Here is a 15,764-nt window from a genome sequence, read left to right as displayed (position 1 = left end):
TTTGGCCATTCTAGAAGAAAACTGTGTTCTCTATGTACCTGAATAATTTATGTGGACAGTACTTCATGCGGATAAGAAGAGGCAGAAAACAATATTTCGAGACTTCTGTGAGTCGTGTAAATACCGCTCAATCTTTACAAACAGAGGGTACGGTGAGCGCCAGATTCCTCCAGAGACTTCCATGCGTTCTTGAACTCTGCCAGTACTTTTGCAAAACTTCAGGAAAACGCCTGTAAACGTCTGGGCAACACTGACAAGTTCCCACGAAATCCGATGCATGCAGCTTGCATGCACCAGCAGATGCCTGTGATTGGCAATCCCTCGCTGAGGTGGCCTTCATTAAGCTCACTTTCATTACTGGCAGTACTTTTGTTTAAGATATACTATATGTGTTTTATGGACCTGCAATGCTGGCAAAAAGCAGATGCGCCAACCTCGGAGGCACAGTGTGTCGATCCACAGTGTGGCAAGGTGCACAAGGTGAGCCCACCAAAAAAAAAATATAGTCTGCATTTGTTAGTGACGAAGTTGGTTATGAGCAACTGTACCAGTACGTGTGACAGTGAGCAGGTTAGTGGCAAACCTGACCGAGTACCGCAGTGCACAAATGTAGCATTGAAGCTTAACACTTCCCGAGATGTCCGTACGGTGTGCTGCTTTTCGCTCTCGCATGCAGTTCACAAGCAGGGAATGATGGTCTCGTTATTGGTACAGGAATACGTGCCGCAACTGCGTACACGCATTTGTGAGTACGTGTTTGTGTGTGTGTGGCACGCTAGACAAGTGGTGATAACAAGCCAGTGTGCTTCCTGGGCTTTCACTGCCAGGGCCCTTTAGGACATCACTGAAACCTTTAGCGCAACCAGAAGGCCGTGGCAAGAAGGTGCAGCAACCATTGCCCTGCACTGTGCTTTCCTGACGGTAACTTTGCGTGGGCGCCTACGGGTTGTCAAGACGAAAGGAACGGCGTGACTTTCGGCTGGGCCGGCAACGAACGAAAGTCGCCGGCACTGTTTATTGACTGGACACAACACACTACATGGGTGGCATGACCAGTGATGCTACTCGCCCTTCTCCCAGCAGTTCTGCTTTTTGTTGCCGTGATGTCTTATCACTGTTCCCATTTCTCTTTTGTCACATGACAGTTACCAGCGATGTAAGTATAGCAAAGAGGCTCCCGACAGGCACATGTGGTCATTGCTCATTATAGCCGAGTCATACAGCTGGCCAAGGACCTTGTTAGATACCCTTTTTTAACTGCTTCGGGGTTTCTTGATTCTGTATCTTATTCTCTATGTTTTGTTGTCTTACCTTCTTGATCAGTGGCATTATCCTCAATATCTGTGGATACATAACCTCACGACTTAGACCAACATGTAGCTGCTATCTGTGATCTGTTGCAATGCTTTTTCTGGGCATTCTTTGTCACTCTGGTGGCGTGTTTCAGTAAATAATTTTCTTGCATTGTAAGTTCTGTTGAATGCAGTTGTAAACTCACGTGGTAGTCTGTTTTGTTTTGCCCTTGTCAGTGTGAGACGTACTCGTGGAACACACTTGCGATATCGGACGTTTCTTTTGCCCGTGGTGGGGAATCGGGAAGTGTATCGCAGCAACCATTGATCCGTCAGGAATGCATGATGGCACCTTTGAGCATAAGCTGCATATAAGCAAGCACATTCAGCTTAGTTAGCTGGCTGTGCTAGCTCCTGTTGCTACTGCCAAGTTAGGTTAGGTGCCTCATTTTCAGAAGCGCAGCTTTGCCTTGTCATCAAGCTGCTAGTTAAAATTGCCAACAAAAGCTGCAGACGTCATGTGCATTTGGGTGACAGGTGTGCTATCATGCCTCGCCAAGGAACGTCAAAAAGAAAGGAAGCTACTATAAAGAAAGAATTATAGTTGGCATGGCCGCAAGTAGAGGTGCGTGAGGATACATTAGGGCAATTCCTGCAGTTTTTACTTTGGTAATTACAAATGTGTATGACTTCCGCTTTTTCCCTACGAGTGAGCTAATGATGTTTCAGCATCATTCATTTTTTATAGGGCCTCATCAGGGGTGTTGCATAAATGGGGAGCAGTACTAGAAAACAGAAGCAAAGATTTCTTTTTGTGCAGGAATAAGTAAGGTTAGAAATGTATAATGGTATAAACAAGCAAATATATAAATACTAATATATAAATGTTAATATATAAGATGTTATATAATATACGAGCATATAAAATTCTATGAATATGATATGCAAATATGTGTATGCGGGTTAAAGCAAAGATGGCCTGGAAGAAGTGCCGTGTCTCTCAGTTTGTTCCTGTGCAGTGGACTGCATGTTCACATTGGAGTGCCTGATCTCTAGGGAAACCAAAGCAGCGCTTCTGCACTTCTGGTTGTTGCCTTTCCCCGCAGCTGAGGCAGATGCTGGAGATGTCTAATGTGGCTGTGAACTCCGCCACCGTTCCCCCGCCACCGTCAGCATCAAGCGACAGTGGCTCCACACGTAGCGATGATGCGCCCGCGACGCCGCTGTCGTCGGGCTCTAGCACGAGCACGGTGGGGCTGGGAGGCAGTGCTGGCGGCTCGGGAGCCGGCGGTGGCCGCAGCGGGGAAGAGACGGCCATGTCGCGCCACGAGGAAGACTGCAGGGCCGAAGAAGAGCCGATCCCCGAGCGGGAGAAAGGCAAGAGCGACGCAGACATCATACGCGACCTCAAGGCGCAGCTCAAGTGCGTTCCCCCCCTCACTCCCATTTCCTTTTTTGTCGCATGCTTTCTCTGGAGACGGGGGCTCATTACTTATCGGGGAAGCCAGTTGGGCCTTCTTATAGACGATGTCTTCCTTAGCGAGTTCGTGGGCCGATTCTGGAGATGGTGCAGCCTAAAAATGTGGGCCAATCCCGAAGGTAGTGCAATACAAAAATTTACTCCTGCTTCCCTCACCCGAGGGGTGATGTGATAAAATGCCGCGTGCAGTGAGTCCAACCCATTCTCACCCCCAACTCATTTGGGAAGATATCGTCTTTATCGACTTCAACTGGAAGTTGGATCACCTTCCAACTTTTTTACTTGCGAGTGTAAAGCTTGCTTGCTCAAGACTCCTTGTGCAAGGCATGTGTGTGACTTTGTGCAGAGAACGTTGCAGAGTGAGCACGTTGCAAATGATTATACTAGTGCATATGCTGCTGATAGAATGCAGGCAGTGGTGGACTTGTGTGGTTGAGACAGTGTGGCCCCATTTCGCATAGTTGTCCTGCATTAACCTGTCTGAACTGTGACATCGATTGCTGGAGTTGGACACATTTCCCTGGAAATTACTTGCAGCTGCATTCAAACTTGGCTAGTCAGTGGAACTTTTTCTTTTAAAGAGCGGGGTAGGTCACACAAAATCTTGTGAAAGTGGCAGTATCTCAGAAAGTGGTTGATCAAGAATACTGCTCCAGATCGTAGTCGAGCACAAAATGAACCCACAGCAACCTTCACAAAAACGTGCTGTGTTGCCATCTTGTGATTGCGATGACGCTGTATCTGATCGCTCTGGCAGTAGACTGTTGCGAACGCCGCCAAAGCGGTTTTAGTTTCAAATATGACAGTAATACACAGGCAATTTTTGAACCCATTTTCCCGGAATAATGTGCCCGTTAGATTAGTTTAAATATGGTATTGCACTGAAGCACAAGATTGAACAAAAGTATTATTAAATAAGAACTGGGGATTTGCAAATATTCTGTAGTTCAAATACGAATCATATAGTCTGGCTATTCAGTTATTGCTTGATTTGAAATTTACTATTACAGTAGAATCTCTATAAATGGAAATCACTTAAACAGAACTGCCCTTAAATGAAACACCATCCTCATGGTTGGTTGGCTTTGTATTTGTGCGATTGTATTCAATTTTCTCTCTCAGTAAACGGAACTCCTGATAAATGGAACCAGTTTCCCTGGTCCTGTGAGGTTCCATTTAAAGAGAGTCCATTGTACTACTCGAAACTGTTGTTTTCGTTTCTGTTCCAAATATAAGGGATAACAGCACTTACTGGAGTTTTAGAGAAGGACTGATGTAAGCTAGGTCTCGTAACCAGTCGGAGGGGCTTCAGCAACCAGCCATCCAGTTGTGAGCGGCGCTATGTGCGTGCGTGTATCAAATAACGTTTAAAAAAAATGTAGGACTGTTTGAATTCTGAACCAAACTATATTACCATAGAAACTGCGGCCTCCGAGTGTCGTAGGAACCGTAAAAGTATTCACAAATAAGTTTGCAAGTATATGGCATTCAAATGTAGGCACAAGGCCGGTGCTCTGTTCTCTTCCTGCAGTCGTGTAGCTCAGTGTCCCCACAATAAGCGCCGAGAACAGCAGCAATGCAGGAGGGCAACAGCGTGCATGCTCACGACGCTGCCGCTGGACGAGCAGTGCCTCTCGGGCGACAGGCAGCCATCACCGCGCCACTTTATCAGATGACGCTGACCGTTGCTTCCACCTGAGGTGACGCAGCTCAGAAGTTGTCACATTCTCTGCTACGGAACAGGGGTGCTATCTGCTGCCACAACATATTTTGCCATAGGGGTGACAGATGGTGCCGCCGTTCCATTTCAGGGACATCGCAAGCTCTCTGTGTTTGACCATAGGCCATGCCTTCATTGCTTGATATTGAAAACCTGTCTCAAGAACACCACGTAGATATTGCTTGAAATTTGATTCCAAAGTGGAATAAAATGCAGTGAAAATCTGCAACACTATTCACCTCCTGTGACGAGGATAAACTGGTCAAGAAGTGTTATCCATTTGGCATGAAGCAGGCAACCCTCAGCCAGCCAGGTGCCACCATGTCAGGTGATGAAGCAGTTGTTGCATACGCGCAGCACAGGTCGGCAGGAAAGCTTGACAAAAACCTCTTCTGCATTAAGTCCTTCTTATTTAACAAAATTGATTCTCAGCAAACTTTATATTTCACTTTGCTTACAAATAAGAAAATATCTGCCGTTATATGAAGAAATTTCGTTATTCGAACACCCTTAATGGTAGCCTATTATTGCTTTTGATGTTGGGGAAAGTAAGACATCTTTTTTTCTTGAATTCCCCTGTTTGGACCAGTCATATAACTTTTTTTTGCAGACCATGATGCATTGAGAAAGGTTGCAGTTATGCATAACTGTTCCAGATGTGAATAAATCTGAAATAATTGGGTTTCTCTATGAGCATGAAGTTCCAGTTTCTAACTGTATGAATTTTGAATGCTTATTATTGAAGACAGTGTTCTGTATTCAAGGTACTGTGCGTTTTGAATGTTCAGAGGTTCATCTCACCATATGCACACATTTTTAGACTGGATTATCCGACTTGGAGTGATGCTGGACACTGCTCAGTATGAAGTGCAATATCCACACAGGATTGCTCTGTGCAGAATTGATGGTGACCCTGTGCTTTTCTTTGTACATTCTGGTGGGGCAAAAGTGTATTGTGAAAGCCACTGTACCTCGTAGCAGTTCCTTGGTACTGACTGCATCGAGAGCCAGTGCACAAGGACGTCAGCAGAATTTCTCTACCATCAGTGTCGGCACAGCTGAGCATGGCATTGTTGCAATGTACATTTTAGGAGCTCCAATGCCATTGGGATACACCTCCGGCATTAGCGTGGCTTTTGTAGGACCTCTTAACTTCTTGCAGTAAGCCTCTCACATCAAAGGCCATTTTCTCCTGTCCCAAAGATTTCATTGTAGTGAGGGTTTACTGTAATGTTGCTTCTTGAAAATACTCTGCCAGAGCCATGTGAATGCCTGAAAAAAAAGCCGTCATTTGTTTCGCCAGAACTGCTGCGAACATTGCGTTGGCGTAAGGATTGCTGCAGGTTCTCATATTGTTACACAAGGGCTCCATCGCTGCCGATTGAGATTGGGCTGCCATCCTGATGGCCAAGTGTATTCGTGAGGTGAGGAAGTGTGTGCCCTTGCAGGAAGTCGCAGGAGGCCCAAAGGGAACTGAAACTTCTACTAGACATGTACAAGGGGGCGCCGAAGGAGCAGAGGGACAAGGTGCAGGTGAGCAAACTAAAGGAAACCACCGTCCAGGGTGGTATTTGTTCACATTGAAATCGTGCAGCAAAGCACGGGCTAGGAGAAGAGGCAATACCTGTCCTTTCGTGTAGTCCGTGTCTCGCCTGCGCACTGTGTCATTATAAAAAGTGTGGTTGTGTGCATGAGAGCGCTCAGCAGCAGAGCGACAGCATACAATGCACTGTTTCCGGGCCGACCTAGGCCTTGTGTCACTTCTAAAAGCAGCGTGAGTGTGGACTCGTCACGTGCTCGGGCACTCTTGCACCCCTGTTTTTTCCTCGTGGTCGCCCATTGTAAGATTTCCTCCAGCTTGAAAAGGTCCCGAAAAGGCCAGTCTGCATGCCTTTTGTCACAATTAAACATTCCCTCTTTCTTCTTGATAGTTCTGTTTAGGTTGAGCAGTGGCAGGATTGGAATGGTGCTCTCGAGTTGGTTTTGCCAGTTCCTCACACAAGCTACTTTCCGAAAGCACGAGCGTATTCTATGCATTGAACAATTTCACAAACGTTCAGTGCAGATGCATCACAGCGACTTGGCACCATAAAAGAACGTACGAGTAGTGTGCATTCAACAGTGCTGTCAAGTATGACTGGCTCATCCTTTCTCTCTTTCCCCGCACTGTGTCCCACGATCGCAGCTCATGGCGGCCGAGAAGAAAGCGCGTGCCGAGGCAGAGGAGCACCGGCAGCAGCTCAAGAAGCTGGCAGAGCACGAGCGCAAGGAGCGCCGCAAGCTGGCCGACGAGGATGCCATGAAGAAGATCCGGGCTCTCGAGGAGACGGTGAACAACCTGCACAAGGGCCTCGCCGCGCAAAAGCAGGAGGTGTGGGACCCTCTCGTCTTGTCTTTGTTAGGGCAGGGATGAAACATAATAATCAAAATGAAGCACACGCAGGAGGAGGCCCTGCTGAGCGAGATGGAGGTCACGGGCCAAGCGTTCGAGGACATGCAGGAGCAGAACCTGCGGCTGTTGCAGCAGCTGCGCGAGAAGGACGATGCGAACTTCAAGCTCATGTCGGAGCGCATCAAGTCCACCCAGGTGCACAAGCTGCTGCAAGACGAGAAGGTGGCGCTCATGGAGCAGGCTGCGCGCCTCCAGAGCCAGGTGGGTGCAGGCACGAGGGCGCGTTTGTTTGACACGGGCGCGTTGCAGGGTTGAGCAGGCATGATGCTGATGTGCAAGAATAACAAAAATGCTGGCGTGAACTTGATGAACAGGTACGTTTGCCTGCAGCCAACACCTGGCGAAATCTGTAACTGTTTTGCAAAAGCAAGCAAGAAACTATGAGAGCCCATTTGGTGTTTACATGCCGTATCGCCTGCCTGTACAGTAGCCAGCATTAGTTTGCGAATACTTGGAATATGAATATCTTATGGAAACTTGGCGAATAACTCGAGGTGCGGTGCAAAAGAGCACACAGGGCGATAGAAGAGATGAAGACTGAGGTCTTTGTCTGAATCTTTGTTTGAACCCTAGCCTCCAAGGTCTTACAGAACATTGAGTTTTCAAATAGTAATTTATCAGTCTGATCTGATTTAGGGTTTCTCTTTAACGCTTTCCTATCTGTGCCTATTGCCATCGATAGCCCGCTATCGATGATTGCAAATTCAGAATTTGCTGCTTTATGAGCGCTTTCCAACAGCTAGCACCATTTATTAGCTTGTTTAGTAAATATTTAGCCGGCATCTCCAGAGAATGAACATGGTCAGCGCAGTGAGTTCCGATTCTGATGCATGTGCACGTGAGTTCTTTTGACTTTGGAAGCAGCACTGACAGGGAAGGCAGCTTCGTTTATAATCAGATTTCAGAGCAGTGTTTCACTTTCTTTGCCGAACCTTTTCAAAGCAGCTATCCTCTGATATAAAGATATCCTTGTGTGGTTTAAAGGTCACAGTTCTTACCTGCAGGCTGCTAACGTCTTTCAATCGGGATCGTTTGCCGGATACCGAGTTGTGTTCCACATGAAAAGACAGCCGGGAGTCGACCTTGGCATCGTGCTAGGGCTAGTCACCAGGGTTAAGGTTTCTTTCATGCAGTATACTTGAGGAAACTCTTAAACCATAAAGCTGATATTTAATAGGACATCACATGGGTCCCTTGCATTGAAAATGTATCTTCTGATTTTTCTTTCTTGCTGTGCAAGGCAACAGTGACGTTTTTATATAACTTTTCTTTTTCCCAATATTTTTGGCTACATATTTTTAATATTTTTAAATATAAACATACTCTTTGGGATTAGCACTGCTGGAAAGATAATTTCTTCCTCTTCAATTTGATACTATACACTTTACTATCAAGCATGCTCTGTGAATAGAAGAAAAATATTTGCGGGACCACCCAAAAACTGCTGCTTTTCCCGGAGGCAGGAAAGTGTTAATGTCCCTTTAAAAGGCGCCTCACCAGGCCACATAGCAAATTTCGGTTATATGCTGGAAGTTGTTACATGTCCTCTAGGGAGTGTTCCGCTGCAAAAATTTTTCACATCGATTCATTAATTGCCAAGATAGAAGTATGTAATTCGATGCCACAAACCCATTATTTCAGGAGGCGAGCTCCACTGCGAAGCGAGACACTCTCTCCACGTGTCCCGTCTAGCCTACACAAGCGAAATTCCTTCCCTGCGTTCCCCCATAACGGACCTCGAGCATCGCGTGACGCATACGTTATGGGCCCCGCCTTCATTTTTTTTTTTTTTTCCCGGCTCTACGCACTTCTGCTGACAGTTTCGTGTGCGAGCTGTTGTCTCGTTCGCGCAGCACACAATTTTGTGTGCTATGCACAAGAACATGTGACTAGCAGTCTAATTCAGTGCTACACGAATACTGAGGCAGAACAGGTGGATCACAGAGCATGATCACGCGCTGCAACATGGTACAAAATGGCATAGTTTCGGTACCTGCACACGTGACTGCACAACCGTGGGAACAAGCAGACAGACGAAGCGGAAGTACATCTCTCTTGCTGCGATGTGAAGTAAAACAAAAAGCATGCAGACATTCTGTTTGTGTGTTTCATTATTTCTCTAAACTTCAATTCGTCAATTCAAACAACAGATCACACAAATAACAGGTGGTGCCTTGAATAATTCTCGAAGTCGCGTGTCACCACGAGCGACGTCACACTGCGGACCCGAATACATAGGCGCAGGGATGCCAGTACGTCACTGTCTGGCTTGAAGTGCAGCGGCCGCAAGGAGAAAGGAAAATGGCGTTCGGATTGAAATTTCAGACCTTCCAGCGGCATGCAGCGATGTAATTCTTTGGAAGCACAATCGCTGCCACGCACTGTATGCTCTGCGCTTGTTGGTTCAAATGGCCAGACCTGGTGAGGAGCCCCTTAAGATAAGGTGCACAGAAAGTGTGACACACCCCTTTTCTAGCTTTAAATGGCCATTGTTCGAAAAGTCTTGGCTTTCACAGCACTTCATGCTGCACATGAAAAAAATTAACTTCATTCTCAGTAAGAATGGGGCTACATGCATGCTTGTAAACACACACTGTCGCTGTGTCTCCAATTAACGAAGCTACGAGTAATAATTTTGTTACCAGGCAACACAACAGCCAGTGCATGCGAGATGATGAGAGCGATTTACTTGAGAGTTAGTTGATGAGTTACTTGAGAGCGCGTTTTTTAAATTTTCTTAATGCCACCTGTCCCAGCACCCACTGTGGCTTGCGGAAATTATTACCAAGCCCTTCACTGCAGTGTCCCTCGACTCCCGTGTTGCTTTGGCGCATTGAACCCTCACCTACCAAACAGAAGCATCATTTATTGCCAGTCTTGTGTTCTACGTGGATGTGCTGAAGTTCGTGCAGCTCTGGTTGCGACAGGGGGGCAAAACTGAGTTGTGTGTACGCTTGTTTCCCACGCAACAGGTGGAAGCCCAGAACCAGGTGGTGCGCAAACTCGAGGAGAAAGAGCGTCTGCTGCAAAACAGCCTCTCAACCGTCGAAAAAGAGCTGAGCTTGAGGCAACAGGCCGCAGAGGTGCACCGTCGCAAAGCTGTCGAGTCAGCCCAGTCGGCAGCCGACCTCAAGCTGCATTTGGAGAAGTACCTGGCACAGCTCAGGGACGCCCAGGTGAGCGCTCCTTTGCCTCTGCGCAGACGGGGGAGGACAGATGTTTTTTTGCCTCGGCACGTTTGCATCTGCTGGCGCGAAACGTGAACACTTCGAGCAACAGGGAAATCAGCCTGGAGCACAGTCCACTGGCCTGGTGCTGCTTTACACTGGGAGAAAGGCGCTGGGACCAGAAGTTGTATTGTGGAGAGGATGGCGAAACAGCCTTTGAATAAAGATCACTAGTGAAGCTTTTAGCATGTTCAATGTTTGAGCAAGCTCCGGCAAATTAAGCAGGGGCTTCATCTATTTAACCCTTTCTGTGACATCTTTAAATTCAAGCTTTCTTTGCCTCTTCTGGCTGTTTTCTTGGTTAGTCGGTGATTAGAATCGGCAAGGAAAATGGCTGTTCGATCGTTTGGGCTATTCGCTTGCGTCGACAATCATTTTTGATAGTTTCTGGTTTCTTTCTTTCTTTCGGTTTTTCAAGAAAATCATTATAATTTCACACATTTTTCTGCAACTGATTCATTGTAACCAGCTTTCATTACCGCAATGTCAGCAGATTGTTTATTTTCCCTTGTCTTTTACTGTCAGTTATATTTTATATTCTTGAGTTCCAGATAGGCAATGCCAGAGGAACAGTCTACACGAAGCATGATACATCTCTGAACAGAAGTCGAGCGTGCTTTTGTTGTCCTCCATTTCTGGCACAGAGCGGCAAGGAAATTGCAGAGAGGCCTGTGGCCAAGCGTTCTTGTTGAGTCATGTGATGCCAGAGGCTCTAAATCTTCCTCGCAATCGTCAGTGTTAAATTGAAACTCTGGACAAGACTCACTAGCGCTTTTCCAGTGTTTACTTGAGGTGAGGAAACGTCCGAAAACACCGTAATTCCGGCATTAAACACGATGGCTGTCGCTACTACGGTGGGCGCACGTCTCCTGACTGGCCGTGGCTGCGCACAGCTGTCAGCGTGGATGAGTTCGTGCACGGCCCGCGCGCCTCGTTTTCGAGGTAACCTGCGATGGGTGCGAAGGTTGGGTGAGTCAAGATGGATGTGTCTTCGTGTCTGCGTTTAGTGCTAGAAGACGCGTAACCTCGACTTTTGGAGACGCATTGAAGCGAGAGGCAGACAATGCGTTTGCTCCCCTCTGCCTGCGCTTTTTTATGATAGCATCGTTCCACTGTGGGCGATTCTGTCAGCCGCGAGGGCGGTGTGGATGTGAAAGCATTGCAAGCTTTGCTTTGTACTGCCGACGTGAAAATATGGTCGACACGGCGGGAAACCATATCTTTGGTTGCCGACTCTCAAATTCAACAAAATTAAATTTTCTTTCTCCTTGAAATTTGTTTCTTTCTGACCCCTTCCGTGTAAGAGAGACGTATCGGCAGCCGTACTTATTTGCATAACAAGTTGAAATTCAATGTAATAGTACTTTTATATAACAAAGTAAAAAGTGGCAATCTTACTGACATCATTATACCGAGGTTTAACTGTATGTTAAGTTATTAACTGTGCTCTTAGGCTCATCACTATTTGTAGTGTTTAGGACTTAACGCAAGATGTGAGTAGTCAAGTAGATCACGTCAGTAGCCCTTTAATCTGCTACGCAGGAGGGTGCTTGCGTTGCTCAGTACACTTGTGCCCATTGCAGAGCATAGTGACAGACCGTACAGCAGTGCTGTCGCAAGAGACGTTCAAGACCAAGAGGCTCCAGGAGGAGATCCTATCACTACGCCGAAAGGTCGAGCGTGCGAAGAAGTTTGAGCTGGCCACCAACACTGATGAGGTTCTCATGGAGGAGGTCAAGGAGTATAAAGTGAGTGGACATCTATCTAGTCATTCATTTTTGTGTTGCTCTATTGCTACCGATGTGAGACAAAAAGCCAAGGCTTTATGTTCGTTCGCAATGTACTTCCTTTCGAGCTGCTTTTCGATGGTGTGTCTGTGTGCACGCTCACTTCCTTCCGAAAGGGCACGAGTATACATAGTAGCTGTTTTGGAACTTGTTGAAAAGGCTTGTTTGTGCAGTACTGACTTGTAGTTGGGAGACCGACATTACTTACGAGGCAGAAATTGGTATGCAAAAGAGCTGCTCCTTGCAAGAACTCTTACATTGGTTTGGTGCTGTTTGTTTGCACAACTACATATTGGGGTGCCACAGAGAACTGGGTAGTATACGCAGTGAAAACGGAAGCATTGTTTCATTAGCTGTGGAAGACAAGAAAGCAGGCACAAGTGACACCCTCAAGAGAAAGATGTTCCCTTTTGTCCTGCTACACAAATTACTCCACGCAGTGGTAAGAGCTTTAGCAGGTTGTTTCTGCATGGTGTGGTACTGTAGCTTTTCTCCTTACACCCCCCATCAAGGAGGCCTGTACATTAGCAGTATTTGTGCTTAAAAAAAAAGGCAGCTTAGCTAGGGGCTCACCCGTGACGTCGCTTTCCTCACTGCAGGAGCAACTCACCTGTCCCTCCTGCAAGGTTAAACGCAAGGACGCGGTGCTCATCAAGTGCTTCCACGTCTTCTGCTACGATTGCCTCAAGACGCGCTATGAGACCCGCCAGCGCAAGTGCCCCAAGTGCAACGCTCCCTTCGGCACAAATGACTATCACCGGTTGTACCTCACCTGAGACTGTGCACCCCCCTCCTTCTCCTTCCTCCTCCTCGTCTGACGTTATTCTCTTCCTCGGGGTTGTCCTCTCATCGCCACCACCACCACCTCATCCCTCGCCACTGTCACAGACACATTGGTTGTTCTTAATTTTAACTCTTTGGTCTGACTTGTTTCTCATTGTGTACAATAAAAGAGCGTATTGTTTCGTGCACTTCCGTCGCCTCGGTTGCTTGTGTTGCACTGCAGGTGTTGCTGCTGGAGAATGTGCACGCACTTGGTAAATCGGCACAGGGCTGTTGTCCCGTGTGTGCCATGCCCAGGGCATTGCACATTTCTAGAGTGAATAGTACTGTGTCGCCAGAGCGAAGAACACCGTAGCTGCTAGGCTGGAACCGTTTGATCTGGCAGAACTTCCCCACAACGCTATTCTCCCCTATGCATTTAAGACATGAGAAAGGGAGATTGCAAATCTTATCTTATTGGAAGCTAACTGAGTTGGAGTTGAATGAATATTTTGGAAATTTAATGTTGTCTACAAATCCTACCGCTTACCTATCTGGGAGCAGGTCTTAGAGTTGTCTTGGAAACTGTCAATTGTATAATAAGCACACATACAGGGTGTGTCCTAAAAGTAATGTCAGTAAAGCCATTAAAAATCATTTATTGAATTTATCGTTACAAGTGTTTAAAAAAATCTTAAAAATACACTCCTTTCGTGTCGATACATCGGCTCCAGCGAGACTTCCAGCTCTCGAATACGTTTCAGTAGTCCTTCTCCGGAATGGCCTTTAATGCTGCTGTGCAAGCTGCTTTTCAAGCTGCTGGTGCTTGCCTTTCAGGGGCAAGCATAACAGAAAAACAGAAAAATTCGGCGGAGCCAAGTACGGGCTGTACGGGGGCTGGGGGATCGTTGGCACCCCTGCTTTAGCTAGGCATTAGGTGCCGATGGAGGCATTGTGGGCCGGCGCATTATCGTGGTGAAACTTCCAGTTGCCTGCGATGTCCGGCCGGATGCATTGAACCCTGCGTTTGAGTCTTTTGAGGACTTCCACATAAAATTTAGAGTTCACAGTGGTTCCTGGTTCTACAAACTCGTGATGAACCAGTCCGTGGAAGCCAAAAAAAAAAACGCTGAGCATGATCTTGATTTTTAATTTGCTCATCCTGGCTTTCTTCTGGCGAGGGGAAGAGTGCGTGTGCCACTTCAATGATTGCCTTTTGGTCTCCGGGTCATATTCAAATACTCAAGTCTCGTCACCTGCAATGACGTCCAATTTTTTTATCGCGTTTGCAAATGTCGAGGTTTTGGCACATTTCAATGCGGCGTGACTTTTGGTCGTCATTGAGCACTTTTGGAACCATTTTTGCGCATACCTGCCACATGCCTATATCGTTGGTAACGATTTCACGAACTTGAGTTTTCAGAACGTTTAACATGTCGGCCTAATTGTCGGTCTGAGTTCAACAGTTTCTTCACTCGCCTCACTTTGTCAGCCGGAGTGCTCGTGGATGGCCGTCCGGCGCAGTTCTCATTGTCGACCTCTTCTCGGCCTTCCAAAAAGGCCTTGTGCCACCGAAACACTTGCCGATCTGACAGGGCATGTTCTTTGTAAGCAGTCTTGAGCATAGTGAGTTTCCGCAGCAGTCTTGCCAAGTTTCATGCCAAACTTGATCGCAAATCTTTGTTCTAACGAGCACCGCGTTTTCACTTGCACAAAAATAAGAAACTCTCACGGACAGGCTCGTCCTAAACTCTCCGATGCTCAGAGCACACTGAGCGACGGAGCGCTGCTTAGCTGTGTCCCCCACTACCAGTTTGAACCGGTTGGACCGCGTCACAATAAACCACGTCACAATAAATTCACTGACATTACTTTCAGGACAGACCCTGTACATGCATAAGCTGCCCATCATCTTGTCTTTTTTCTGACTAGACGATCTTTTCGAAAACTTTTAGTTTTGCTAAAGTGTGAAGCACTGGTAGTAACGGCTTGCAAAATACCATTGCACGTTTCACCAGTCTCCAAGCAAATATTTGCAGCAGCTCGTCGCTGTCCACGTGAAGCAATGTTTCGTATGTAGCGTGCCTGTGTGATAGTGATGCGATACAGGCCTAGGCCCATCCTGAGCCTGATACATGGGACAGTTGGGTGGCCGAGACCTAACCTGCAGACCATGCCGACAAGGGCTTTGATGTCATCAACCCGAGTGTGCACAGAAGGGTGCACTATGAAAATGGGCACGAGGCTCTGTACATGGCTGCTTGGCATATAAGCTGAATTGTGGTCATTTGTCTGTTGTAGGATGCTCTCTAAAAGAAACGTTCTGCTAGATTTTGAGAACAGTCTAGTGGTAGACCCTTTTCCCAATTCACAAGTGTGCTTCTATGAACGGTACATTTGCCCAATTGATGGTCAGTGTTCAAACGAGGAAATGCTGACTGCACTTGTTGGTGCTTGTGTGTTGCATGTGGTTTCATTACGAGAGTCAAGCCGCCATCTTCAATTTTCTGTCTCTTAAAAGGCACACAATGCACATATGCACTGACTGCAGAAGTGCCAATGCTGACATTAGCTCAGCAAACTGCTCTGCAGGAAAGCTAGCTTCAAAATTGGGAAAAGGTCCATCGTTGAGCTGCGGGCCCTGCGAGCAGTTGTAGTATTTTGTTCATTTTCCCTCGCACCTTCCCTCCAGCCTTCAGCTTTGCAGTCCATCAGGAAAGTGAAAAGCCTGCATCATGGCAATGTTTTTTTCTTGTTTAAACAAGAGATCTTCTCATGTGTCACAACTACCTCATTTCAGGGGGTAGCTGCATTGTTCACAAATTTTTGAGACTACTAGTTGTACTGCTTCATTACCCAGCATCAGCACCACAGTAATCTACAAGTGCAAAAAGGGATTGTATTTGGGTCCTAGTTGGTAATGCTATAAAAACTTGTTGCAGCATGCTTACGATCTGACACTAGCAAAAGGGGGCGCGTGCCAGTGCCTCGTTTGCTGTACGAGTCGCTCTTGCTACAGTCTGGTCCCAAACATGTAGCAACTT

General features: G+C 46.8%; 1 protein-coding gene across 2 annotated transcripts in view; it reads left to right on the top strand.

Annotated features, from left to right (window-relative positions):
• The window catches only part of Bre1 (E3 ubiquitin-protein ligase Bre1), a 39,353-nt gene extending 26,424 nt beyond the window's left edge, over positions 1–12,929 (top strand). The window contains exons 10-16 of one of the 2 annotated variants that reach the window (XM_075686251.1): positions 2,399–2,715; positions 5,941–6,025; positions 6,678–6,863; positions 6,936–7,145; positions 9,917–10,120; positions 11,755–11,919; positions 12,558–12,929. In XM_075686251.1, the coding sequence (XP_075542366.1) occupies positions 2,399–2,715; positions 5,941–6,025; positions 6,678–6,863; positions 6,936–7,145; positions 9,917–10,120; positions 11,755–11,919; positions 12,558–12,734 (1,344 nt within the window). In that variant the 3' untranslated portion in view covers positions 12,735–12,929. Of the gene's footprint in view, positions 1–2,398; positions 2,716–5,940; positions 6,026–6,677; positions 6,864–6,926; positions 7,146–9,916; positions 10,121–11,754; positions 11,920–12,557 lie in introns of both variants that reach the window. The other variant, XM_075686250.1, reaches the window with a different exon arrangement.
• The last annotated feature ends 2,835 nt before the right edge of the window (positions 12,930–15,764 follow it).

This window comes from Dermacentor variabilis, chromosome 3 (genome assembly GCF_050947875.1).
Source record: "Dermacentor variabilis isolate Ectoservices chromosome 3, ASM5094787v1, whole genome shotgun sequence".
NCBI classification, from domain to species: domain Eukaryota; kingdom Metazoa; phylum Arthropoda; class Arachnida; order Ixodida; family Ixodidae; genus Dermacentor; species Dermacentor variabilis.
The sequence above is the reverse complement of the archived record's forward strand: the minus strand, read 5'-3'. Positions and strand labels throughout refer to the sequence as shown.